Raw genomic sequence first — 27,454 nt, 5'->3', positions numbered from 1 at the left:
AAGTGTTCTGGTGTGTGGGGAAAAGTTCTCTGCTTGTGAAGCTTTTGATTGACTGCTGAAGGATCATGTGGAGTGCCCCCCCACCGCCTTGTCTTGCATCAGATTTGGCATGGTATGTCTCTTGCTAGTTATCTGTCATTGTGGTTTTCTAGTCTTTTGTTATTGAGCATCTATTAGCTGTTCTCACCAAGAACATGTGCTATGTAAACCCAAATGGAAATGCAGAGTAGAACTGTTACATGTTAGGGAATCAGCAAAATTGTTATTACGGTCAGTCTGTGTTATTGGTGTTAATGAAGTAGAATAATGATGTACATGTAGACATGGGTGGTAGTTTTCACCTCAAGGGAATATTCAGTTGAAGGAGAAGGGAGAGGGTGGATCCAGATTAAAGGTTTGCGACTGCTGATGAGGCTGGTAATATTGATAACTTCGTGCAAAGGTTTATGGTTTCTAAAATGCTTTAACACGTTTTTTTTTTAATGTGCTAAATGGTAGAGGTTCTTTTTAATTTGAATTTGAATTTTTAGTTTTGAAAATCTCAAATACTCAGAAGAGTATATAACAGATCCTTATGTGTGTAGTTGCCTTCAGAATTTAACAGGTGTTACTTTTGTTATATTTGCTTCAGGGTTTTTTCTCTCTCTTCCTCTTTAAAGTAATAAAACATCTCAGATACATCCAACTTTCTTGCCCTCTCTGCTCCCCAGGTAAATATTATCCTGAAGTTGATGCGTATCATTCCCATACATGCTTTTGTACATTTACAGTGATGATCTATTCATAAACAATATGTACTGTTGCGTGTATGTCTTTATATTTGACACACATAGTATCTTTGGTATATCCTTTCTTTCCCCGTTTTTCTTTTTTCTTTTCTTTTTTTTTTTGAGATGGAGTCTCACTCTGTCACCCAGGCTGGAGTGCAGTGGCGTGATTTCAGCTCATGCAAGCTCCACCTCCCAGGTTCATGCCATTCTCCTGCCTCAGCCTCCCAAGTAGCTGGGACTACAGGCACCCGCCACCACGCCCGGCTAATTTTTTGTATTTTTAGTAAAGATGGGGTTTCACCCTGTTAGCCAGGATGGTCTTGATCATCTGACCTCGTGATCTGCCTGCCTCAGCCTCCCAAAGTGCTGGGATTACAGGCGTGAGCCACTGTGCCCAGCATGATTTGTTCATTTTAACTAATTTAAGTGGTGATCCCTGCAGCTGTGTACAGATCTATTATTTGTAATGTATTATTTAATTGTATGAATAAAACACTCATTGCTACAGTGAACATCTGTGTATATGCATCCTTGTGCCTATAGCAAAGAGGGTTTTGGGATCGATACCTGGACTGGTATTGCTGGGTTATATACTTTCTTTCAATTTGCCTATATTTTGCCAAATTGCTCTCAAAGTTACTGTATGACTTACAGTATTGTATTGGGTAACATTTACTACTATTTGACATATTACATGTTTACTTGTTTATTTGCTGCCTGGATGCCTGCATTAGTATGTAAGCTTAACAATGGCAGGGATTTTTGTCTCTTTTGTTCTTTTCTTTGCCTGGCATAGAATAGGCAGTCAGTAAATGTTTATTAAGTGAATGGATTGTTTCATGAATTTGATCTTCTCAAAGCTTTGGAGTAGGTAGACCAAATAAATAGGCTGTAATGTCTGTTTTCTTATGCCCATTTCTCAGATAAGGAAACTGAAACACAGAGACCAACTGACTTTTTTGGGTTACACACCCAGATAGGATTTCTTGTCTTTTGGCTTTGTCCAAGCTTGTTTTAAGGTATAGATTAAGATTTATAGTTCTTCTAAAAGATACTATAAATTCTTTATAGTCAGAATCTGACAAAACTAGTTTTCCAACCCTCAAATGTTTGTTAAATACTAGTGTATGCCTAGTATGTTGAAATTTTCAAAAAACGGGAGGTCTTAGCTGGCTAGACTTGAGGTTTACATTTTTGTGCACTTTATGGCACTTGGTGCTTGGCATATAGATGAGGCACCGTTTGTGTTTGTGGAATGAACGAATGAATGAGTTCTTTTGCTTTGGAGTCTTTCGCTCTGGCTGTCTCTGTGGGAGACCTGTGGGCAGTAAACAGTTATCTACAAAAAGCCAAAGGAGAAGGCATAAAGAATGTATAGGCCTCAAAGTGTGCTTTCCCAGAAGGCAGCAAGTCTTGCGTTAAGAGACCCAGGTTAGATGAGAAAAGGTCTTGGGGAAAGTTCTCGTAATCAGAATTAACTTAGTTGAAAATACATCTAATATACCTACTGAAAACTATAGTTTAGCCTATCTTAAATGTATTCCGAACACTTATATTAGCTAACCATTGAGCATTTGGCCAAAATCATGTAACACAAAGCCTGTTTGATAGTAAAGTGTTGACTAGCTCATGTAATTTACTGAGTGCTGTACTAAAAGTGAAAAACAGAATGGTTGTATGAGTACTTGAAGTACAGTTTCTACTGAATGCATATGGATTTCTCACCATTGGAAAGTCGAAAAATAAGTTGGACCATTTTAAGTCAGGGACCTTCTATATCTTAGGATCCCCCCAGGGGGCTGGGGATGTCTCATAACTTTTAGCTCCAGTAATAAATGGGAAGAAAAGAAATTTACTGTAGGTCAAATACTGAGCCAAGTACTTTATGGACATTATCTCATTAACCTTGTCTACAATCCCATTAAGTAGGTGGTAGTATGCACATTTTACAAGTAAGGAAACTGAACCATCTAATAAACTAGTTAAGTTACTTAGCTTATGAGCTGGGAAGTTGAACCTAGATCCACCTTACTGAAATCTCTGCTCCTTTCCTAGACCAATTTTTCTCTGGAGCAGAAGGAAATGAAGGTCTGATTGGTCTGACGTATGCAGAAATTTAAAAAAAGAATAGGCTCACAGAAGTAAATTCTCAGAGAAACTCTACAGCAGTAGTAGTCATATTAAGCAGCTATTTCTCTTGCCCGTAAGTTCATCAGTTTCAGGATTTTGGTTTGCTTGTATGTCATTCATAAAATTCAAGTGCAGCTTAAAGTTTCCATAGTTCCAGGTTTCTTCATTGGAGGAGTGAAGGCCTGGTACCTGCCTGGAGAACTTCATATTGTAATGTCAGATTCTTTGTTAATTAAATGATTTGCAGTAGGCTGAGTTTCTCTCCCATGCTGTCTCCGCTTATTTCTTGCTATTGTTTGTGATGGCCATAAGATGGTGCTGCAGTTTTGCAGTCAGCCTTAAGGATAAGGCTTAGGGGACAAGCACCTACTGCAGTTGTGAGGCAGATGGGACATCAGGAGTGTCTTAGAAGGGACTGTGTAAAAGCCGTTGCTTTAGGGCTTCTTGTTGCTTTCCTTTTGTGGTCTTTTCCTTTTTTTGTTTTTTTGTTTTTTTAGGTCTCCAGGAAAGATAGTTAAGGCTATGCTAGTGTAAGTCTTTATGGCTTGCATGGAACCAGGCAGGCTACTGCTTTCTGCTGTGTGGCCTGGATCCTTTTGGTGTAGAATAAATAACTGCAATAGGAAAGAAACACATATATAATTTTATTCTCCATTCACAGCCCTTTGGGTTGTAGTCTTTTCCCGTATAGCAGATACTATACTAAAAAAAATTGGGGTGGAGGAATCTTCACTGACATCACAAGGTCATTTTTGAATCCAACTTTTACAATCTGAAATTCAGACTTCCTGCCCTGCTGCAATGGGAGTAAAAACCACCTGAGCCTCTTTTTGGCAGCTTCTTCTCTTACTCCCAAATGGCAACAAGTGTTATCTCTTTGATTGAGCTCTTGGTCCATGCAGTCTAATTACCAATTCAGAACAGTGGGGCAACTTCTTATTTTACACAACTGGCAACTGAGTACAGATTTCCACTACTGCAGTAGTTAGAAGAGAGTAGTTGGGGTTGAAATTAAAAGTCTTAAAGTTAACAGAAGTTCATGTTCTGGCTTTGTCACTTACTAGCTGTGTAACCTTGGGCTATTAATCAACTTTCTTAAACCTCAGTTTCTTTTTTCTTTTTTGGAGACAGTCTTGCTCTGTTGGCCAGGCTGGAGTGCAGTGACATGATCTTGGCTCACTGCAACCGCCACCTCCCAGTTCAAGCAATTCTCATGCCTCAGCCTCCTGAATAGCTGGGACTAAGGGCGCATGCCACCGTGCCTAGCTAATTTTTTGTATTTTAGTAGAGACAGGGTTTCACCATGTTGCCCAGGCTGGTCTTAAACTCCTGAGCTCAGGCAATCCACCTGCCTTGGCCTTCTAGAGTACTAGGGTTATAGGCGTGAGCCACTGCGCCTGGCCAAACCTCAGTTTCTTTACCAATAAAATATAAAATAATAGTTTTGACCTCATATAGTGACTGTAACAACTAAATGAGAAAGTCCATGTAAATAACTTTGCACAGTGCTTGGCACACAGCAAGTGCAAAAAATATATTAGATATTAGCAGGGGCAGCATCAATAATTACTATTGAACATTTATGTCAAATACTGTTCATCAGAGACCCTGTTCGTCTGTTGTATTTAGAAGTGGTATTCTTTTTACCAAGCACTCATACTATACTCAAAACCAACTTCCAGATTTTTCCTGTCTGTGTCATTGGCTGGCAGAATTAACAGATCTTTCTTTTCTTTTATAGGAAAAAGGAGGGAAATAAATGCTCCAGAAGGCCAGATCTTTAAAGTCTGTGTTCCTTTTCTTAACTGTAAGAAGAAGGCTCTGGTTTCTTCGGGTTATAATTTGATTAAAATAATTTTATTGTTTTCTGACCTGAAAAAATTCAGAATATGTATATCTGCTTGACATTTTCTTTTGGGCATCTTGGTGCAACACTTAAAATCTGTTTCATTTTGTAGTTTGGGAGCCATAATTGCAGCTTCACCAGGCTTGATTCTTCTTGGCCCGGCCCTTCCCTTCCCTTGCTGGTTAGTACCAGCCGAGCTGGTTTGTTCTTTCCCTTTTTGATACTATTCTCCTCCTCCTTCCTCCACGTTACCTTCTGCCACGGCCTCTCTTCTTTTTCCCTCCATTTTCAATTTACTCTTACATTTTTCCCTCCTCCTCCTGGCCCTCCCTAATTTCTCCCCTCCCCTGGTTTCTAGCTCCTTTTTGCTTTCTGTTTGTGTTACTGAGGGCAGTGCTCCAATTACCTCATATTTGGAGAGAGGAAGCTGCAGCCAATCCGGTTTCTGTCTGCTTTTAGGTCAAGTGATTTCTGAACTGCAGTGAGATGCTTTGAATTTGTCTTGTTGCAGCTCTGAGCCTGTAAGATGGCTGTCTGAATCGGCAGCGGCTGGAAGAGACAGAGAGAGGCGGGGAGGGAGGGAGAAAGAATTGGAGGGATTGCCGGCATAGTGCATGTTTTTAAATGTGCGTCGAATCCGATGAGGCCAAGGTTGGGATTTCTGTGGGATCCCAGGACTGGCTTAGCTGCGTTTTTGCTGAGATTAAGAGAGGAAGGAAATGGGAAATTCACTGGGCTGTTTTAAGGAGCCGAAAGAGTCAATAGCTATTCCTGAGAAGGCTCCCATATCTCCTAAGAAAAGGGTTCGGTTCAAAAGGAGGTGGAGAGGGAAGAAAATCCCTACTCCAGAGGCATCTCACCAGGAAGAAACCTCAGAAGGAACTGGAGTCATTGAAGAGACTGAAACCCTAACGAAGTTAACAGTGAGTCTCCAAAAGGAAGACGGAGTGGGAGGGGTAGAGCATACCCCCCCAGATATTTTGCTGCCTGGGGACTCAGCCCCCAACTCACGGGTAGTCGATCAGGGGATGATAGTACAGGTAAAGGAGAGATTCCAAGGGGAGGTCCAGACCGCCCACCTTTTGTTAGAGAATGAGTCATCAGTTGCTGGAGGGGTCTGGGATTCCCTGGAAGAGGGGATGACTGTCATTGCTCACCTGCTTGATAACCCAGCAGAAAGGAACGGCGAGAAGTCAGTGAGCCAACTGGTGGAATTTCCTAGGACAGCATCCTGCAGCAGCAGGGCTGTGTTGCTGCCTTTGCAAGCAGAGACTGCAGTGGAGAAAGGAAATATTCAGCGTGGGTTTCGGAGCTGTGCTTTGCCTAGGACAGACTACCCTACTGATAAAGGAAATCAAGAACAATTTTCAGAGGGCTGGAGTGTGGAGGAAGGAACCAAGGGTGTTTCAGGTGCCCCTCAGACAGGTTCCTGGATTGTAGAATGTTCTGTTTCTTCATCACTACTGGACCAGCCTGGAGGCCAAAGATGCACGGAGCCTTCCCATGTGGGTCAAGTGCCCCCCCAGGATTCCAGACTGCCTACTTCTCAGAGTGATTTGTCCATCAGCGGCGTGACTGTGAGCATTTTGCCCTCCTCCTCTGGCTATGGCAGTGATGGGCCACATATACACGGGATCCAGCCTAAAGATACAGAACCTGAAAAGAGCTCTACTTCCTTCTCAGAAGAGGATGGCACTCTTTCTCTGGAGGCAAGCCACACCCCATCATGGGGTCTGGAAGAGGTAGGTGGGCACATTCAGGAGATAATCAAACTGCTGTTTGGATTCTTGGCCCTCAAACACATTAAAGCTGAGCGTGGTGAGCAGTGACGATGTTGGTGCCTCTCAAACTTACCCCCATGTGAGTTAGTGTCTGCTGGAGCTCAGCAAGCAGAATCTATTTCAGGTCTGCCCCTTGATGCTTGAAACCAAAACTTGTCTCTGGAAAATCCCTGATTCTGGGTAGCCAAGCGGCGTAATTGCTCAAGCTATCTGGTGGGATGATCTCTCAAGGTGCAATGCTAGATAGTACTTACTCTCAGGCAGGTCTGTTTACCAGCTTCCCTGCTACGAGAAGTTGTAGTGTAGCACAAGAGACGATGGGCAAGGGCCTAACTGAATCTCTGGAATGAATCTCTGGAATAAATGTGGAAGGGGTCAGGCAGCTATTGCCAGTGTACTTGCTCTTCCTCACAGGAGAGTGATGTTCTTACTAGAGCTGATGCAATCCCATCCCTGTGGGGAAATTTCTGAGGGCAACACTCATTCAGTATTTGTATAGGTGGAGAGGGCTCATCCTTCTTTGGTTCCTAATTCCAGGATTAGAGGAGAGGGACACAGAGTTATCTGGGGATTAGTTGAGAGAGAGAGAGGGAGGTAGGGCAATTTGAAGGTTTAAGGCTAGAAAAGTTTGTTTTGTGATTGGACATATTTAGGGCTTTAACATGATTTTGTTTTGAGGAATATATTGAGGCATGGATGGTGCTGCTGATGGTAGTGGTAATGGCAGTTGCTGTGAATGTTTTAAAGGTCAAGGAGCAAGTGAGAATTCAGAGATCTGAACACTGAGATAAGGACTCAGCAAGACCATGAGTAGCATAGCATCTGGCATGTAGGTGTGTGATTGTGTAGGTGATCGAAGTTATAATTCACCAGTGGCTAAAGAACTATTACTGGCATGTTGGCCTCTGCAGCAGAAGAAATAAAAACATTAGGACCTCAAAGTGCAAAAGGTATAAAATGAGGTAGGGCACTTTCCTTGCCTAGATAGGGGCCACTGATACTGTACAGGGGCCCTGATGTTTGCAGAGCAGGGATATGGTCTACCTACTGGTGCCCTGCTTATCACTAGCAGCATAAGACTGAGGATAGATACAAATTCTGAGCAATCTGTGCCTAAAATTTCCTCTTTGGGGATAAATTTTCCCCACAGACAGCCCTATCTTAGTGCCCTCTGTTATTAGAGTTTGGAGACTCCCAACAGTTTGAAGAAAAAGTGGCCATTGAAAAATGTCTATTTTATGGATGGGCAAGAGGTTTCTTGGGCCTCATATAAACATGGATATGTGTGTGGGGGAGTGTGATAGTTGTGTTATGGTAGGAAGGAAGGCAGTGAAACTACTGGGATATGGGGTGCATGAATGTATTAAGTTATTCTCGCATTGCTATAAAAAAATACCTGAGACTGGGTAATTTACAAAGTAAAGAGGTTTAATTGGTATACAGTTCTGCAGGCTGTACAGAAAGCATGATGCTGGCATCTGCTCAGCTTCTGAAGAGGCCTCAAGAAACTTACAATCTTGGTGGAAGGCAGAGGAGCAGTAGGCATGTCACTTGGCTACAGCAGGAACGAGAGGTTGTAGGCGGGATGTGCCGCACACTTTTAAATGACCAAATCTCATGAAAACCCACTCATCCTCACGAGAACAGCACCAAGGGGATGGTGCTAAACCATTCATGAGAAATCCACTTTCATGATTCATGATCCAGTCATCTCCCACCAGGCCTCACTTCCAGTATTAGGGATTACAATTCAGCATGAGATTTGGTAGGGACACAGATTGAAACCATATCAACAAGTATTTGGGTTTCATCAGATAAAAAAGAATGTCAAAGTCAACTTTTATTTTGTAAAAGTAGGAACAGATAGAGTAGTTGGGGGTAAAACCAACTGTGGAACTGATTGTTGTACAACTGGCATTAAAATTGAAATTGTGTAGTCATCATAACATTACAGGACACATGCTTGTAACTGAGTGTGAGATTTTCAGAAACTTGGCATGTAAAGTTTTAGGAACTCCTAGTAAAATCAATCCTAGATAATAGACCATAGATAGCGATGGCATCTTTGTATGGGCTGGATCTCCACACTGGCAAGGGAATGTTCTGCATGAGTCTGTGAGGAGTCTTAAAGAAAAGATTGGTAGGAGAAACCTTTGGACCGTGATCTGTAGCGTGACCGTATTGGCAACAGTATGATTCCTTTGCCGTTCAGTATGATTCAAATTGGTATGTGGCATTTTCTGGGTAGCCAACCTCTGCATCTATTCCTTCTACCTTTTCACCGCAGACACAGTCATACTACTTACGTATAGCCAAGGCTGAAAAACTAAGTGACCGAGTCTCAGCTCAGACACCTGGCATATTTCCAGGTTTTGTGTCCATCATGTGATACAGGGACCACAGACTCACCATCCTATATGACAGATAAGAAGTAACTTATCAAGATAAGTGTGACATTCCTTCAGAATGAAAGTCCTTAAGGCCAAGAGGCTGCAACTCTCACTGGTCTCTGAAGGAACTGTCTTCAGGGAGCTGCCCCCCTCCCTAACAGGCTGTTCACAGGCTTGAGGACAGTAGCAGCCAGAGAGACAGAGAGGGCAATGCATACTGAAACCGATAGGCAGGGCAAGAGCACCTCTGCTGAAAGTGGGAAAGCTGGGAGGGCAAGGGTCAGAAGAGCAGCTGCTGCTGTTCACACACCAGCTCCTATCTAAACAGGAGGCAGCTGGCAGTCCAATTGAGTTGTTTTTTGCTTGCTTTTTTGGTGATGGTTTTGTTTTTAATATGTCAGAGTAGTAACTCTCCTCAGAAAATAATTTGAGTTCCAGCCAGATTGTCTCTTCTGTTGATTAGTCCAGGCTTGTTGATGAGAGTGAGACCAGGCTATGGATAGACATAAACTTCACCGTGGGTTTTGTTGCTTTTTAGGATGGAGAGAAATGGGAACTGATTCTGCTTCTTGCTAGTGTAGGGTTTAGATAGTAGAATATACATGATCTGCTTTTCTGTTCAGCTAGTATAGTTAATACTTCTTTTGTCAAAAAATAGTTAACACAGAAGCAAGATGACAAGGGTCAGCTGACAAATATGTTTTCAGAATGACAAGTAGACTAGGTTTTGGAGCTGGATGGGAACAGGCTAATAGCAGTCGCTCTTTGATGTCAGACAAAGGCCTTCTTCTCTGGCCCATTTCTTCTCTCAGGACTCCCTATTCCCAGCTGCTTTCAATATTCATACTACTAATACCTGGCTTATTTCAACAGGGAACATTTTTGAAAATCCCTTCCTCCTCCCCATCTTGACTTCTGCTGCCAAGCTCCTGCCCACACTGTTAGCGAATCCCAATTAATGAAGAATTTACCTCTATACCAATGTTTGTTTGTTTTTTTTGACACAGAGTCTGGCTCTGTCGCCGAGGCTGGAGTGCAGTGGCGCGATCTCGGCTCACCGCAGCCTCTGTCTCCCAGGTTCCAGCTATTCTCCTGCCTCAGCCTCCCGAGTAACTGGGATTATAGGCGCCCCCCACCACGCCCAGCTATATACCAGTGTTCTTGCCACAACCCTTCGAGTCTCTACAATTTTAGGTGAATAGTCAGATAACACTGGGGCCTAGAAATGATGAGAAAGAGATTGGTTGGTGTATTATCTTCTGGGCTCAGCCTTTTCAGTTTACAAGTATCCCTCTCCCAGTTTTCCTTTTTAATTATAGGGAGAGTTGTTTTACTAATGCTGGCTTTGTACTGAAAGAAGAAAGCAAAATTAACAAGATGACACTATTGGGGGAATGCAGAAGGCAAAGTTATAGTTTAGAGTTTTAAGAAAGGATTTTGTTTCTTTTTCTTTTTTTTTTTTTTGAGACGGAGTCTTGCTCTGTCACCCAGGCTGGAATGCGGTGGCCCGATCTCAGCTCACTGCAACCTCTGCCTCCCAGGTTCACGCCATTCTCCTGCCTCAGAGTAGCTGGGACTACAGGTGCCTGCTACCATGCCCGGCTAATTTTTTATATTTTTTAGTAGAGACGGGGTTTCACTGTGTTAGCCAGGATGGTCTCGATCTCCTGACCTCGTGATCTGCCCGCCTCGGCTTCCCAAAGTGCTGGGATTACAGGCGTGAGCCACCGCGCCCGGCCTTGTTTCTTTTTAAAAAAATTTTACTTAATTAAAAATGTTACTAAAGAATCATTATTTTTTAGGTGTAACAATAGTGTTGTGGTTATGTTTTTAAAAAGGCCTTTTAGAGATACATACTGAAATGCTTTTAGAGAAAAATAGGAGATTTACTTCATCATAATAGGGGAAGGGTGAAGTGGGTGGAATGTAGATGAAACAAGATTAGCTATGAGTTGATAATGGTTGAAACTGGGTAATAGGTACATAGGGACTTATTATACTATTCTGTCTCCTTTTGTATATATTTGAAAATTTGCATTTCAAATAGAAAATTTAAAAAATTGCATAAAAATAAAATGAAAGTTAAAAGTAAAATTGTATAAAAATAAAATGGAAAGTTAGGCAAAATAAGTTGTATAAAAATAAAAATGTAATAATACTGGTAAAATTATAATATAATGCATATACAGTTGGCTCTCTGCATTGTGGGTTCTGCGTCTGGGGATTCAACCCATAACGGATGGAAAATATTCTGAAGAAAAACATTGCATCTGTAATGAACATGTACAGACTTCATTATTCCCTAAACAAGATAACAACTGTTTACTAACATTTATATTGTATTAGGAATTATAAGTAATCTAGAGATTATTTAAAGTATCTGGGAGGATGTACATAGGTTGTATGTGAATACTACCCCATTTTGTATCTGGGACTTGAGCATTTGTGGATTTCAGTATCTGCGGATTGTGGTATCTGAGGGAGGTCCTAGAACCAATTCTCCATGGATGACTACTGAAAAGGGGTTACTATCCTATAGATAAAGTGATTAAGAGCATGGAGCCAGATTGACTAGGTTTGAATCCCAATTCTACAACTTACTAGCAGTATAACTTGGAACAGTTTACTAAACTTCTCTGTGCCACAATTTCCTTATTTGTAAATGGAAGATAAGAATAGCATATACTTGGTAGGGTTGTTGTGAGAATAATATGAATTAATACAAGTAATCACAATAAATGCTAGTTAATATTATTGCTTAAAAGAACAAGAAAATGAATAAGAAAAAGACAAACACCCTTGTAGAAAAATAGGGGAAAGCCCAGGAATAAGCAATTCACAAAAAAAGGAAATCCAAATGCCTCATATACATAAGAAGACTCCTTTTTACTAATAAGGATATACAGATCAAACAACAATAAGATACTTTTTTTTTTTTTTGAGACAGAGTCTCGCTCTGTCGCCTAGGCTGGAGTGCAGTGGCATGATCTCGGCTCGCTGCAAGCTTCACCTCCCAGGTTCACGCCATTCTCCCGCCTCAGCCTCCCGAGTAGCTGGGACTACAGGCACCCACCGCCACGCCCGGCTAATTTTGTTTTTGTATTTTTAGTAGAGATGGGGTTTCACCGTGTTAGCCAGGATGGTCTTGATCTCTTGACGTCGTGACCCGCCCACCTCTGCCTCCCAAAGTGCTGGGATTACAGGCGTGAGCCACTGCTCCTGTAATTTTTTTTAAAGAGATGAGGTCTCAGCTACGTTGCCCAGGCTAGAGAGCAGTGGCCATTCACAGGTACCACCATAGCGCACTGTAGCCTTGAACTCCTGGACTCAAGCTTGTAGCTGGGACTGCAAGCACACCACCATGCCTAGCTAAGATACCATTTCATACCCATCAGATTGGCAGAAGATAAAAATTCTGAAAATACCAAGTGTAGGCGAGGATGAAGAGTGATGGGAAAACCTCTTCATAGCACTTAGGAAAGTGGAAGTATAATTTGCTACTGTTCTTTAGAGAGTAGTTTGACAATATTTTGTAGAGTTGAAAAATGCCCATATTCTATTACCTAGGGTTTCCATTCTAATTAGATTCCCTAGTGAGACCTCCAGGACTCTGAATGTGAATACTGAAAGGAGCACTCCCTTTTACCTAACTCTAATATTGGTAATAAACACCTTCTTTCTCTCTGTTCCTCACCATCATAGCTGCCATTAGATCCCTCTAGCTGGGCATTTGTAGAACCACTGCATTGTGCCTTCATCTGCTTCTTCTTCTTCTTCTTCTTTTTTTTTTTTTTTTTTTTTTTTTTTTTGAGAAAGAATCTTTCTCTGACACCTGGCTGGAGAGCAGTGGTGCAATCATAGCTCACTGCAACCTTGACATCTCGGGCTTAAACGATCCTCCTGCCTCAACTTGCCAAGTAGCTGGGACTACAGGGGAGTACCACCACACCCAGCTAATTTTTAAATTTTTTGTAGAGATAGTTTCTCACAGTGTTTCCCAGGCTCGTCTTGAACTCCTGGGCTCAAGTGATCCTCTTGCCTAGGCCTCCCAACGTGGTGGGATTACAGGAGTGAGCCACTGCACCCAGCCCTCATTTGCTTCTTGAAAGTTTTCAAGGTCTGATGCTTTATCTTTAGTGGGTGATGAGGTCAGCTAGAAACTTGAGGACATAATAATCAAGTACTTACTTGCTCAGAACAACTCTCGTCCACTGAGAGACTTACCAAGTCCAAACTCCTCAGCTGGGTATTCCAGTTCCTTTGTAATCCATGTTATCTTTTCTATCGGTTCCCAATTTAAACCTTCTCATTTTAACAGATCATTCCCTTAATTACTATTTCTGTTTCACCTTATCTCAGTTTGTTTACATCCACTTTCCACCTGGAATTCCTTTCTTCCTTGGCTTTCACCTGTTCTGTAACACCCTTCAAGGATGAGTTTATATGGTACTTCTTCTAGAAATCTTTTTGATCACTCCAGCCCACAGTAATTTTCCATTCTGCTGAGATTCTGTATTGGATATTACTATAATTATTGGTCTTTTTTGGCTTTAAATTTAACTCTTTCATGTGACCTACCATAGATATAAGATGAGATTTTTTTCCTCCAGAAATTAACCTTCAGAAAAGAGATATTCTCTTTATATTTTACTTCTTATAAAGCATTTCTTGTAATTAGGCTTCCAGGGAGCTTATACTCAGTTCATGAAAAAGGGTGAATAAATCTGTGTCACCATCTGCTAGTTCAATCACTATCATTTTTTTGTAGAGATCGACTGACATAATTGATTAAACAAAAAAGAGGAATGAAAAATCTAAGAAAGTTTTAGTTATTGTTCCTGGGAATATAATCTCCTAATTTGAAGTGTTGAAAGTAATTGTATACAAGCCTTAACATTTTTTTTTGAATCACTCACATTGCATATGAAGTACACACATACATTATGGAGATCACAAATAAACACAGCAGAATGAATGAAAAAAAAAACCCTAATCCAGTGTTATGCAACTGGATTCTTGTGGTTTGAAATGAAGTACCCAGAGACAATGTAGATTCAGAAAAGTGCTGTTATTAACTTTAAAATCTTAAAAAGAAAAGTAGACAGTATTTTCTAGAAAATTCACTCAAAAAATAGCTTTATTGAAGGAAAAAACATTGATGTTAAAGATGCATGTGAAGTTTGAATAATACGGTTTTTTGAAATTACAAAGGCAGAAAATACATTAATACTAAATGCTTAAATATACTGCTTAATTTTAAATATGTGTATATGTGTAAATAAATTTCTAAAAGTTTGTGTACTCAGGAGGACCAGAGCTTCCCTTCCTGTATTCCTGTTTTACCTTCACACATCTGTTGTTATCTGGGAAAATATTTGGGATAATCATATGTTAGTTAGTTATGGCATGTCTCAACTAAGTTCTTGCAGGGCAAGCATGTCTACTTTTTTTGTTTTCCACCTTTTTACCTGGCCAACTTCTACTTATTAAAACTCAGCACAGATGTTGTTGTTGCTGAGCAATCCTCTGGCATTGCTAGTTTGGATTACTTGCTTACTTACCTCTGTCACAACATTGATCTCTTTGTATAGTAAATTGTCTCCCAGGTTAAATTGCTTGAACTTGAGGCCTGAGGCTGTGTTTTTTTATTTTGAGATATCAAGAACTTAAGCACAGCTCCTGGAATATAATGGTTGCTCAAAAAATATTAACAGAATAAGTAAATGGTGTGTCTTTTCTTGTTCTTCTCCATGGTGCCTGTCATAGTGCTAAGATGTTGTTCAGTCAATACTTATTGAATTATTAGGAAAACATTCAGCTTCTGGGAATACTTCAGAGAAGCAATTAACCAAGCTTTGGGAAGTGTGAGTTGAAAGGAAATTCAAGTGGAATTTGCATAGTCCCAGGCATAATGTTGAGGCTGTTCTCCCTCTCCAAATGGCTTCCTCCTTAAAAAACCCAGATGAGGGAAAAAGATCTCTGAAACTAAAGCTGGATTTCTGCATTTGGGAGATTAAGGTAAAAGCTTCTGCATAGCCCAGAGGACAGCACTGTGCACACATATCATGTGTGAGTATACAGAAAGAGATTGATGAAAGCCAAATTTAATTACTGAGATGGTTGTGATGATAATCCCATTTTTCTCGTCCAGTTTACAGTCTAGGGAATGGCCCTAATCCAAACACGGTATTTTTTTTTTCTTTCCATAGGGATCCAAACATCTATCTCATTACAACTATGTTTAAAATCTTAAGTAAAGCTGTTCATTGAAGTAGTTGTAGTGCAATATACAGAAATACTAAGAGATGAGAGATGTTATCAGATTATGGCTGTAATGAACACACAATATCAATTAACTAACTGGAATTTCATTTTTGGGTAAAGAACCCAAATACTCAGATTTTGTTTTGCTCATTCAAGTTCTGTCTTGTTTTACATCAACAAATCTATTTCCTGTTCCCAATAATGTTTTACTTTAATATGTACGTGAAGCAGCTACAGTGAAGGCAGTGGGATGTATCAATGTTGCATTTAGCTAGTGAAATAGGTAGCTAGAAATGTTAAGGGGAACTGAAATAGAATTGGTACTAGGAAGAAGCTGTTTATAGGAAGAGCCGTGATCCATTATTGGGTCCTCGGCTCTGCAGCTCCATAGCTTCTCTCCCCACTACCGCCCCTCCCCCAGCCCCAGGTAGACCTGGAGTTAAGTTTTAGGAAATTGACTCACACTGATCACATTTGCTTGAGATTGGTCGATGTGAATTTATTAATTTACAAAATAAATTTTAACTGCCAAGTGATTCAAGAATTTGAATTGGCCACTTACTGCTTTTGTTGCTTTAGAATATCTATATGGGAAGCAAATAATAATCTGAAGGTTGTCAGGTGAACATGGAGTCAGAGCAGAGAGGTGGTGAGTGGAGGAATGATTTGTAGAATGGTCTTATTAGTTGGCATCATCAAAGTAGAATAGTCTGATTTCTTCTGTAGAAATGTACCTGTCAAGGGCATGAGATCCCATGTCCCTTGAATCTGCTGGGTAGGGTGCAGTTTCACCTTCACAGGCATGGAGGCAGTACTTCCTGGCTTCCCTTTTCTATACTCAATGCAAGCTTCCTATACTCTTCTATTCTCACAGTCTTTCTTCAGACATCTTAGTAATATTTAGTAGCCTGCAGCTTTCTTTTATTCTAAATATAGTGTTAAAGTTCCTGGCCCTTTTTTTTTTTCAATTTTAAAATATCATCTGATATTTAATCTCATCTATTATGAGTTTGTAAATTCAGACACTTGGAGATGACTTATTATTGACTTCTCCCTTGTATTGATCACAAGGGAAGCTACTACTTTCATGGTACTGCAGCTGATAGAGATGACTGAGAGACAGGATGTTCTATTGACCTGCTGGTGTTTTCTCTGCCCCAAACACCCAGACCAAAAATTGTGTTGGGTATGCTGTCTTATTATTATGGGAAGGGAATACATGTACCCTCGGCACTACCTACATCATCTTATTTAATCCTTATAATGATCCTTTGAGAAAGTTATTACCCTATTTTAAATATGGGGAAAATTGGGCCAGGAGGCTTACATGGTTTGCCTGAGGTCACATTTCTAGTAAATGCCTTCTTTCAAACACGTATCTGTCTGAATCAAAGGCTTAACATTTTTCCTCGTTAACAAGGATTATTATTATTATTATTATTATTATTATTATTATTATTTGAGACAGAGTCTCGCTCTGTCGCCCAGGCTGGAGTGCAGTGGTGCGATCTCGGCTCACTGCAAGCTCCGCCTCCCGGGTTCACGCTATTCTCCTGCCTCAGCCTCTCCGAGTAGCTGGGACTACAGGCGCCCGCCACCACGCCCGGCTAATTTTTTTGTATTTTTAGTAGAGATGGGGTTTCACCGTGGTCTCGATCTCCTGACCTCATGATCCGCCCGCCTCAGCCTCCCAAAGTGCTGGGATTACAAGCGTGAGCCACCACGCCCGGCCTAACAAGGATTATTTTTATAGTTTTTATTATAAAAATAAAGTGTGGTCATTACTCGAAGTCTGAAAAAAAGAAGAGTAGAAAGACGCGGTGGCTCACGCTTGTAATCCCAGCACTTTGGGAGGCCGAGGCGGGCGGATCATGAGGTCAGGAGATCGAGACCACGGTGAAACCCTGTCTCTACTAAAGAGGCGGAGGTTGCAGTGAGCCGAGATCGCGCCACTGCACTCCAGCCTGGGTGACACAGTGAGACTCCGTCTCAAAAAAAAAAAAAAAAAAAAAAAAATACAAAAAATTAGCCGGGCGTGGTGGCGGGCGCCTGTAGTCCCAGCTACTCGGAGAGGCTGAGGCAGGAGAATGGCGTGAACCCGGGAGGCGGAGCTTGCAGTGAGCTGAGATTGCGCCACTGCACTCCAGCCTGGGCGACAGAGCGAGACTCCGTCTCAAAAAAAAAAAAGAAAAAAAAAAAAAAAGAAAGAAAAACTAAAGTCATTCATAGTCCCGCTCCAGAGGAGACAAATGTAAACTTGTTGCACTTTACACACTGCTTTGAATTAGCTAAGTAACCTGTCTACAGATTCTAGGTGGGCTTTATCCCAGAATACTTTTTTTTTTTTTTGAGACAGAGTCCCGCTCTGTCGCCTTGGCGGGGGTGGTCTCGAACTCCTGACCTCAGGTGATCCGCCTGCCTCGGCCTCCCAAAATGTTAGGATTACAGGTGTGAGCCACTGTGCCCAGCCCCCAAAATACTTTTATTTGCTTATTTTTATTATTTCACTTATTTTTATTATTTCATTCATAAACCAAGTTATCATTAATTAAAACATGTTAAGGTCCCACCATACAACCAGCACAACACTAAGTGCAATGGGCAATGCACCGAAGGATTATGATCAACAAGTCTCAGATTTGGAAGTTATTTCGTTCACAGCATCTTAGTTTCTGCTTGACACGTCCAGTGGCTCGGAGCTCTCCCACATAGGGTTTGCTGTTCAGTTTTATATTGCTCTGGTTGTTAAGATGTGGTGCCAGCCCCCCTCAGGAAACCTGCAGTCTAGGGGAGATAAGATTAAATATATGAAATAATAGTCTGTAATGCAAAATAACATTTATTTATTTATTTTTATGTTTTTGAGACAGAGTCTCAGTCTGTCGCTCAGGCTAGAGTGCAGTGGCACAATTTCAGCTCACCACAACCTCCACCTCCTGGGTTCAAGCGATTCTTGTCCCTCAGCCTCCCAAGTAGCTAGGATTACAGGTGCACACCACCATGCCTGGTTAATTTTTATATTTTTAGTAGAGATGGGGTTTCACTGTGTCGGCCAGGCTGGTCTCGAACTCCTGACCTCAGGTGATCTGCCTGCCTCAGCCTCCCAAAGAGCTGGGATTACAGGCGTGAGCCACTGTGCACAGCCCAAAATAACATTTAATTAGATGATGATACAGACTGTCAGTGCTGTGGGAGTTAGACAAGTAAGAATCGAAGGAAGACCAGCCTTCAAATAAGGAAGAGATGAGGGAACTCTTACTTGTTGAGCATAACCCTGAGTTTGGGCTAGGTGCTTTAATGTGTAATCTCGCTGATTATCACAGCAACCCTGAAAAGGTGGTATTAGTCCCACTTTGCTCGCATGAGACATGCACTTTTTCCTCACCTGCATTACGATCTCTGTGAAATAGGTCTTGTGCTGTATTTTGGAGATTTCTTAAAATAGCTTTTTTTCTTATTTTAGAAATGTACAGGATGTAGAAAATTTGGAAAATATAAAAATCCTCTGTAATTTACTCCATAGAGGTAATTATGATTATTAGTTTGCTGTATTTCTCACATACATAGTATTTGCACCTGTATTGCATACATAGGTGCACGTGTATGCTTTGTACATATATATGACTATATACTTAAATGTATATTTTGTATGTCTTTTATACAAAATAATCAAGATTACTATATATATTATTCTGTTTATATTCTTTTTCTTAAATTTGGTAATCATTGTCCTATGTCATTAAAATTTTCTTTGTAAAACTTTTTTATTTTTTTGAGATGGAGTCTCACTCTGTCATCCAGGCTGCAGTGTTGTGGCATGATCATACTTCACTGCAGCCTTGATCTCTCGGCCTCAAGTGATCCTCCCATCTCAGCCTCATGAGTAACTGGGACTACAGGCATGAGCCACTGCACCTGGCCTGAAATTTTCTAAAGCGTAACTTTTTAAGTGCTACAAAGAATTCTATTCTGCTATAATTGTGCTATGATTTATAACCAGTCAACCCCTCATTAGAATTTAAGCTTTTTATAACTTTTTGCTAAGTCACATTTATTATGCTTTGATAAATATTCATGTATAAAATTATTTGTTTAGGCCGGGCGCGGTGGCTCACGCTTGTAATCCCAGCACTTTGGGAGGCCGAGGCGGGTGGATCACGAGGTCAGGAGATCGAGACCACGGTGAAACCCCGTCTCTACTAAAAATACAAAAAATTAGCCGGGCGTGGTGGTGGGCGCCTGTAGTCCCAGCTGCTCGGAGAGGCTGAGGCAGGAGAATGGCGTGAACCCGGGAGGCGGAGCTTGCAGTGAGCCGAGATCGCGCCACTACACTCCAGCCTGGGCGACAGAGCGAGACTCCGTCTCAAAAAAAAAAAAAAAAAAAAAAAAAAAAAAAATTATTTGTTTATATTTCTGATGACTTCCTATCAAGTTGTATGTATGTTTTAAGACTTGATTCAAAACTGACATCCAGAGAAGTTATGCCATTTTATACTCTCACTAGTGGTGGTGTATGATGATACCCAATTTTAGATCTTCTCTCCAATCGTGAATAATATCATTAAAAACAAACATTTCCTAATTTGATAGGTGAAAAATTACCTCTCATGGTTTTAATTTGCGTTTCTTTGACTAGCAAGAGGGTGAATATATGTTGGAATAGTCCTCTAAAGTGCTTCCAGCCTTGGATCTTCGTTTTACTAAGAGCCATAATGTATGGAGAAGAGAAGGCTAAAAGACTTTGTCTTACTTATAGTGAATTATTCTGTGTCCCATCTTTTGGCAGATCTCTGACATCTACATTAGTGGAGAATCAGGGGATATGTCAGCCAAGGAGAAACTACTCCTGTGGACCCAGAAGGTGACAGCTGGTTACACAGGAATCAAATGCACCAACTTTTCCTCCTGCTGGAGTGATGGGAAGATGTTCAATGCACTCATTCACCGATACCGGTAAGAACAGTGGAATTTCTGTGCTCCTGCAGGGCTTTTTCTCATCTCTTGTTTGTAATTAGTTATAATGCTATTTCCACCTCCTCAACCAAAAATCAAAGCTTTGATTCATTTGTTCATTTGAAAAAGGAATATTTATTTAACTACTTTCCTAGGAACTGGACACAAGTAGCAGTGAAGAAAACAGCGAAAGTTCTTGCTCTCATGGAACTTACCTTTTCAGTAGGGAGAATAGGTAATAAATGTATGCCATCAAGCAGTGGTAAATGCAATGGCAGGATTAGAAAGTGGCAGGGGTTTGTGGTATTTTGGACAGAGTGGTCAGAGATGGCCTCTTTAGGGAGCATGTTAGAGCAGAGCCATGAGGGAGTGAGTCATCCAGCTTCTGGGGTCAGAGTGTTCCAGTTGGAAGAAATACAAGTGCAAAGGGCCTGGAGTGAGGGCTTGCTTAGAGTGGTTTAGGAACAGCAGGTGGCTGAAGTGAGGTGAGGAAGATAGGAATTCTGAATGACAGAAATCAAAATTATTGAGTTCTTAGTGGTCATAAACATGCCCCAATTTTCAGTTCTAACTGATGATATTTTTCCCATGACATTCAACAAACCTAAACTGTATGTTTAAGTTTAGTATTAGGGAGCACTGGGCCCCTGGTGTATACTTAAAAATGGAATTTGGGCCGGGCCCGGTGGCTCACACTTGTAATCCCAGCACTTTGGGAGGCCAAGGCGGGCGGATCACGAAGTCAGGAGATCGAGACCACGGTGAAACCCCATCTCTACTAAAAATACAAAAAAATTAGCCAGGCGTGGTGGCAGGTGCTTGTAGTCCCAGCTACTTGGAGAGGCTGAGGCAGGAGAATGGCGTGAACCCGGGAGGCGGAGCTTGCAGTGAGCCGAGATTGTGCCACTGCACTCCAGCCTGGGCGACAGAGCGAGACTCCGTCTCAAAAAAAAAAAAAAAAATGGAATTTGTACTCTTCTGAACCTCCTGCTTTTTCTCTAACTCACTCAGTGTTTTTCAGCTCTGGGAACTTTTAGGAGGTTTTCTTTGTGTGAACTCATGTGTGATGTGTAGATGGTGGCCTTTCATGTGCCTTGCTGGACTTTTACAGACCCGATCTGGTAGACATGGAGAGGGTGCAAATCCAAAGTAACCGAGAGAATCTGGAACAGGCTTTTGAAGTGGCAGAAAGATTGGGGGTCACTCGCCTGCTGGATGCAGAAGGTGAGAGGAAGTTTACTGAACTTGAGTAAGGAACATGTATTCGGTATTCCTTCTTCTGGCAAGTTCCTTTGTTCTGACTAAGAAATTTCTTGTCCATTCTCTCTCAGATGTGGATGTGCCATCTCCAGATGAAAAGTCTGTAATCACTTATGTGTCTTCAATTTATGATGCCTTCCCTAAAGTCCCGGAGGGTGGAGAAGGGATCAGTGCTACGGTAAAAGAACATTTTCATAGAAGGCCTTCTGACTTTGATTCATTTGGGTGAAATGCATTGCTTAGACACTTTCTTAAGCACTTATGGTATACTCGTGGTATCAAACTATATATCCAGTATCTTTATCATACATGGACATTATCCTTGGCCCTGGAAATGAGTCTAGATATTGCTAATTTTGTAACAATTAGCATAGACTATTTGGTGCTAAATGCCAGCAAAGACTGTCCCTTTCATCCCCAGCTGTAATTCAAGATGAGGAAGTGTTTTATCAGTCACTTATATATCAGCTAGATTAGGTAGATCATGGCTTTTTTCAGAATATTTTTAGTAGCTTGGTTTGTAGCCTTTCTTAGTGTCAGGAAATTGAACCCCATCCTGAGAGCCCTTGAGGAGCTTTGAAACTGGTACTGTGAGCATTAAACTGAACAGCATCTAGGCAATTAAAGGAAATGGATTTTATATAGTTTGGAGTGGCCTGAGCTACTTTCTCTTGTGCTTGTTTTGGCTATTGCTAATCAGGTGTGTGATGTTTACCTTCTGGCAATAGGAAGTGGACTCCAGGTGGCAAGAATACCAAAGCCGAGTGGACTCCCTCATTCCCTGGATCAAACAGCATACAATACTGATGTCAGATAAAACTTTTCCCCAAAACCCTGTTGAACTAAAGGTAAAGTCAAGGACTTTAATTTTTTTGGTAAAATCTTTCTAGGGAGTAAGTCTCCAAGCTTATCACTGCTGGCTTCTAGGTGAGGTGGTATGAAAGATTGGGTCCTATAGTTTGTGTCCATTTATTCACCAAATATTAATTTTATAGGCACTTTATAACCAATATATACACTTCAAAGAAACAGAAATTCTGGCCAAGGAGAGAGAAAAAGGAAGAATTGAGGAATTATATAAATTACTAGAGGTAAGTGAGCTTATCCTTTGCTGAGACTTGGGGTTTGCTGGTCTGTACTGTTGTTGCTTCTTGATTATAGATTCCTTGTATTCTCTTCCCAAACTGCATTAATAGAAGTACTCTCCTGGTGACAAATAATAGCACCACTCTCAGGCTGGTCTTAAAATGTTGTGGTAAAGGGGCAGTGTCAGCCATCTCTGTTTTTTAAAGGGTTTATTGAAAAATGGCATATATTTATTCAGAAATCTTGAGTTTTGTGGACAAATTTTTCTGCTTCTCAGAGGGAAGCTAAATCTTTCCCTAGGGTGGAAAGAAGAGCGACTTCTATTCAGAATTTGATTCCTAGAGAATTTGAAGTTGTAGAAATGAGAATTTAACCTTGCCAGAATAAAAGTTATTGAAGGGAAAGGAGGATTTATAGAAAGTGTAAAAGGAATGGAACGACTTAGAGTAGGTAGTCCCTGCATTCTAGAGGTGACTTTTCTGCTCTTTACCTCAAGGGTGAAGAACCTGATACATATTTGATTGTTTTTCCATGTTAGACAATAGGAAAAACTGCTGAATAGCTGAGTAAAGAAGCAAGAAGTGATGTGCAAATAATAAATCAAAACTGGGACAAGAGGGCATGGCCGTGTTTTTGGACTGAAAGAGTATCTCTTTCAGGTGTGGATTGAATTTGGCCGAATTAAACTGCCTCAAGGTTATCACCCTAATGATGTGGAAGAAGAGTGGGGAAAGCTCATCATAGAGATGCTGGAACGAGAGAAATCACTTCGGCCGGCTGTGGAGAGGTGGGTCCAGATCCTGAGAGTGGTCTGACATTATTTATTGAGCTGCTGTGAACCTTGCACATGACTATGGTTTTATCTTATTTCAGGCTGGAATTGCTGCTACAGATTGCAAACAAAATCCAGAATGGTGCTTTGAACTGTGAAGAAAAACTGACACTAGCTAAGAATACACTGCAGGCTGTAAGTCTCTGACTGTTTTGTCCAACATCTGTGTCACATGTTTCCTGCTTCTCACCTTCTGCTCTAATTGTTGAAGTTAGCAATCGAGGAATCCAGATGTATTATTTCCCTTTTTTTTTTTGGAATTGCAGTAGACTTCTTGGCTCCCTCTGTCCTAGTGAGTGGGGCAATGGAAGTTTTCCCACTGTTATTCTCTCTTCCTGTCTCAGGATGCTGCTCACTTGGAATCAGGACAACCGGTGCAATGTGAGTCAGATGTCATTATGTACATTCAGGAGTGTGAAGGTCTCATCAGGCAGCTGCAGGTGGATCTCCAGATCCTGCGGGATGAGAATTACTACCAGCTAGAAGAGCTGGCTTTTAGGTGAGGAACAAGGGACTCAAATGGAGGGCTTGCTTGCTTACTGCTAAGGCTCATGGATCAAGAGTAGAGCAAGAGTCAAGCACTTACTCTTTTAACCTGGACATTTGAGGTCAGTGTCTCAATGGGGATACTACAGGTATCTTGGGCAGGAATGTTCTCTCAGTAGAGGACAGTTTCCCTTTATTGCAGCTCCATCCCACTAAGTACCTATAGGATTACTTCAATCATTGTGGACTTTTGTAACATCCTACGTACTTTATTTTAATTAATCAAAGACAGGATCTCACTTTTGTTGCCCAGGCTGGAGTGCAGGGGCACAATCATGGCTCACTCCAGCCTCGACTTCCTGGGCTTAAGCGATCCTTCCACCTCAGCCTCCCAAGTAGCTAGGCCTATAAGCGCAGGCTGCCATGCCTGGCTAATTTTTGTATTTTTAGTAGAGACAGGGTTTTGCCATGTTGCCCAGGCTGATCTTAATCTCCTGGGTTCAAGCGATCCTCCTGCCTCAGCCTCGCAACGTGCTGGGATTATAGGCGTGAACCACTATATCTGACCCATTCTCATATATTTTAGAACGACCTGCAGGGTTGGGACACAACACAACTTCTGATTTAGAAACATTGGTGATCGATCACATTCTTTTTATAGGGGAGAAAACTGAGACCCACAGCAGATGAAAATTGTGTAAAGTCATGTGGCTAGTTTTTTATTTTCTTTTTTTTTTGAGATGGCATCTCGCTCTCTAGCCCAGGATGGAGTACAGTGACACGGTCTCGGCTCACTGCAACTTCTGCCTCCTAGGTCCAAGAAATTCTCCTGCCTCAGCCTCCGGAGTAGCTGGGAGTACAGGCGTGCACCACCATGCCCAGCTAATTTTTGTATTTTTAGTAGAGACGGGGTTTCACCATGTTGGCCAGGCTGGTCTTGAATTCCTGACCTTGTGATCCACCCACCTCGGCCTCCCAAGGCTAGGACCCACATCTCTTGACCCCTAAACCATTGTTTGTTTTATTATACTATTTGGGAGTTATATAAATAGTATTGTTACCTTCCCTCCAGTTAACACTGTAATTTGGCATTTGTCTTAAAAAAAATTCTGAACTAGATGAAGATGTTCATAATATCACCTTATATTCATATAACACTTTTTCTAAACACTTTTCCTTATATGATCTCATTTTTATTTTTTGTTTTTTATTTTATTTTTTTGAGATAGGGTCTTGCTCTGTCACCCAGGCTGGGATGCAGTGGTGTGATCTCGGCTCACTGCAACCTCCACCTCCTGAGTTCAAGCAATTCTCTTACCTCAGCCTCCTGAGTCACTGGGACTACAGGCATGTGTCACCACACCCGGCTAATTTTTGTATTTTTAGTAGAGACAGGGTTTCACCATGTTGGCTAGGCTGGCTCATTTTTATTTTTATCATATCTTTGTCAAATGGATAAGGAAGATTTTATTTTTAAAAACTATACTGTAGGTTTAAATCCTTTCCTTTTTACTCTTCTTCCATTTCAGGGTCATGCGTCTGCAGGATGAGCTGGTCACCTTGCGTCTAGAGTGTACAAACCTGTACCGGAAGGGTCATTTCACTTCACTTGAATTGGTTCCACCCTCTACTTTAACCACCACTCATCTGAAAGCAGAACCCTTAACCAAGGCAACCCATTCTTCTTCTACCTCCTGGTTCCGAAAGCCTATGACTCGGGCTGAACTTGTGGCTATCAGCTCCTCTGAAGATGAAGGCAATCTCCGATTTGTGTATGAACTACTATCTTGGGTAGAAGAGATGCAGGTGGGTGTATATCCAAAAGCTTATGCAGTACACTGATGTTTACTGGATCTAGAAGCTTATCTAAGAGGACCAAATTGCTTTGTGTTCTCTGTGCATATTCCCTTAATTATTATTATTCTTTTATTTGAGTGATGGGGTCTTGCTATGTTGCCCAGGCTGGACTGGAACTCCCGGGCTGAAGTGATCCTTTTGCCTCAGTCTCTTGAGTAGCTGGGACAATAGGTATATGCCACCATACCTGGCTTGACTTTCTTAATTATTGATGCTGCCTGAGACCCAAGCCCCCTTCTCCTTAAATCTTGCATGAGTGAGGTTGGTACAAATTCTCACAGTCCCATATCAAATAGCAAACGGTTTTCTCATTTGAAACCCTTTGGAATCTTTTCCCTCAGCTAACTGTACTCTGAGTGAGAGCTTGGTGAAAATTGCGATGTCTATACATCTGTTATCTTTTTTTTAAATTAAAAAAATTTTTTGTGGGTACATAGAAGGTATATATATATTTATAGGATACATGAGGTATTTTGATACAGGTATGTAATGCATAATAATCACATCATGGAAAATGAGGTATCCGTCATCTCAAGAAATTTATCCTTTGTGTTACAAACAATCCAGTTATACTCTTTTGGTTATTTAAAAATGTATAGGCTGGGGACCGGGCGCGGTGGCTCACGCCTGTATTCCCAGCACTTTGGGAGGCCTAGGCGGGCAGATCACGAGGTCAGGAGATCGAGACCATCCTGGGTAACACAGTGAAACCCCGTCTCTACTAAAAATACAAAAAATTAGCCAGGCATGGTGGCGGGCACCTGTAGTCCCAGCTACTCGGGAGGCTGAGGCAGGAGAATGGCGTGAAGCAGGGAGGTGGAGCTTGCAGTGAGCCGAGATCGTGCCACTGCACTCCAGCCTGGGCGACAGAGCAAGACTCCATCTCAAAAAAAAAAAAAAAAAGTACAGGCTGGGCACAATGGCTCACACCTATAATCCTAGCACTTTGGGAGGCCGAGGTGGGCGGATTGTGTGAGTCCAGGAGTTCAAGACCAGTCTGGGCAACATGTGAAACCCCATCTCTATGGAAAATTAACCAGGTTGGTGCACACCTGTGGTCCCAGCTACTTGGGAGGTGAGGTGGGAAGATCACTTGAGCTTGGGAGGCAGAGGTTGCAAGTGAGCCAAGATCGCACCGTTGCACTCCAGCCTGGGCAACAGAGCAATACCCCATCTCAAAAATAAAAGATTAAACAAAAAAATGTACAACTACATTATTTTGACTATAGTCATCCTGTTGTTCTACCAGATGCTAGGTATTATTCATTCTTTAACTATTTTTTTTGTACCCATTAATCATCCCCACCTGCCTCTGATCCCGTACTGCTCTTCCCAGCCTGTTTTGATTTATACATCCCACAACTAAGTGAGAACATGCGGTGTTTGTCTTTCTGTGCCTAGCATATTTCACTTAACATAATAACCTCTAGTTCCATCCATATTGTTGCAAATGACAGGTTCTCATTCTTTTTTATGGTTGAATAGTACTCCATTATGTTTAAGTACCACATTTTCTTTCTCCATGCGTCTGTGATGGACACTTAGGTTGCTTCCAAATTCTGGCTATTGTGAATAGTGGTGCAGCAAACATGTGGGAATGCAGATCTCTTTGATACACTGATTTCCTTTCTTTTGAGTATATACCCAGCAGTGGGATTGCTGGATCATGCAGTAGCTCTATTGTTAGTGATTTGAGGAACCTCCAAACTGTTCTCCATAGTGGTTGTACTAATTTACATTCCCACTAACAGCATACGAGGCTTCCGTTTTCTCCATATCCTCACCAGCATTTGTATATT

The 27,454-nt window shown here is 41.4% G+C and overlaps 1 protein-coding gene across 25 annotated transcripts in view; it reads left to right on the top strand.

The window, feature by feature from the left end:
* MACF1 (microtubule actin crosslinking factor 1) overlaps nt 1–27,454 on the top strand; it is a 408,649-nt gene that overhangs the window by 179,721 nt on the left and 201,474 nt on the right. For 16 of the 25 annotated variants that reach the window (XM_063627776.1, XM_055255182.2, XM_055255168.2 and 13 more), the window contains exons 1-10: nt 5,147–6,488; nt 19,968–20,134; nt 21,246–21,358; nt 21,466–21,572; nt 22,123–22,242; nt 22,390–22,485; nt 23,140–23,267; nt 23,354–23,447; nt 23,657–23,811; nt 25,328–25,604. In XM_063627776.1, the coding sequence (XP_063483846.1) occupies nt 5,466–6,488; nt 19,968–20,134; nt 21,246–21,358; nt 21,466–21,572; nt 22,123–22,242; nt 22,390–22,485; nt 23,140–23,267; nt 23,354–23,447; nt 23,657–23,811; nt 25,328–25,604 (2,280 nt within the window). In that variant the 5' untranslated portion in view covers nt 5,147–5,465. Of the gene's footprint in view, nt 1–5,146; nt 6,489–19,967; nt 20,135–21,245; nt 21,359–21,465; nt 21,573–22,122; nt 22,243–22,389; nt 22,486–23,139; nt 23,268–23,353; nt 23,448–23,656; nt 23,812–25,327; nt 25,605–27,454 lie in introns of those variants that run through there. The other 9 variants (XM_055255176.2, XM_055255175.2, XM_055255173.2 and 6 more) reach the window with 1 other exon arrangement.

This window comes from Symphalangus syndactylus, chromosome 12 (genome assembly GCF_028878055.3).
Source record: "Symphalangus syndactylus isolate Jambi chromosome 12, NHGRI_mSymSyn1-v2.1_pri, whole genome shotgun sequence".
In the NCBI taxonomy this organism is placed as follows: domain Eukaryota; kingdom Metazoa; phylum Chordata; class Mammalia; order Primates; family Hylobatidae; genus Symphalangus; species Symphalangus syndactylus.
This window is presented reverse-complemented; position numbering and strand designations above follow the sequence as displayed.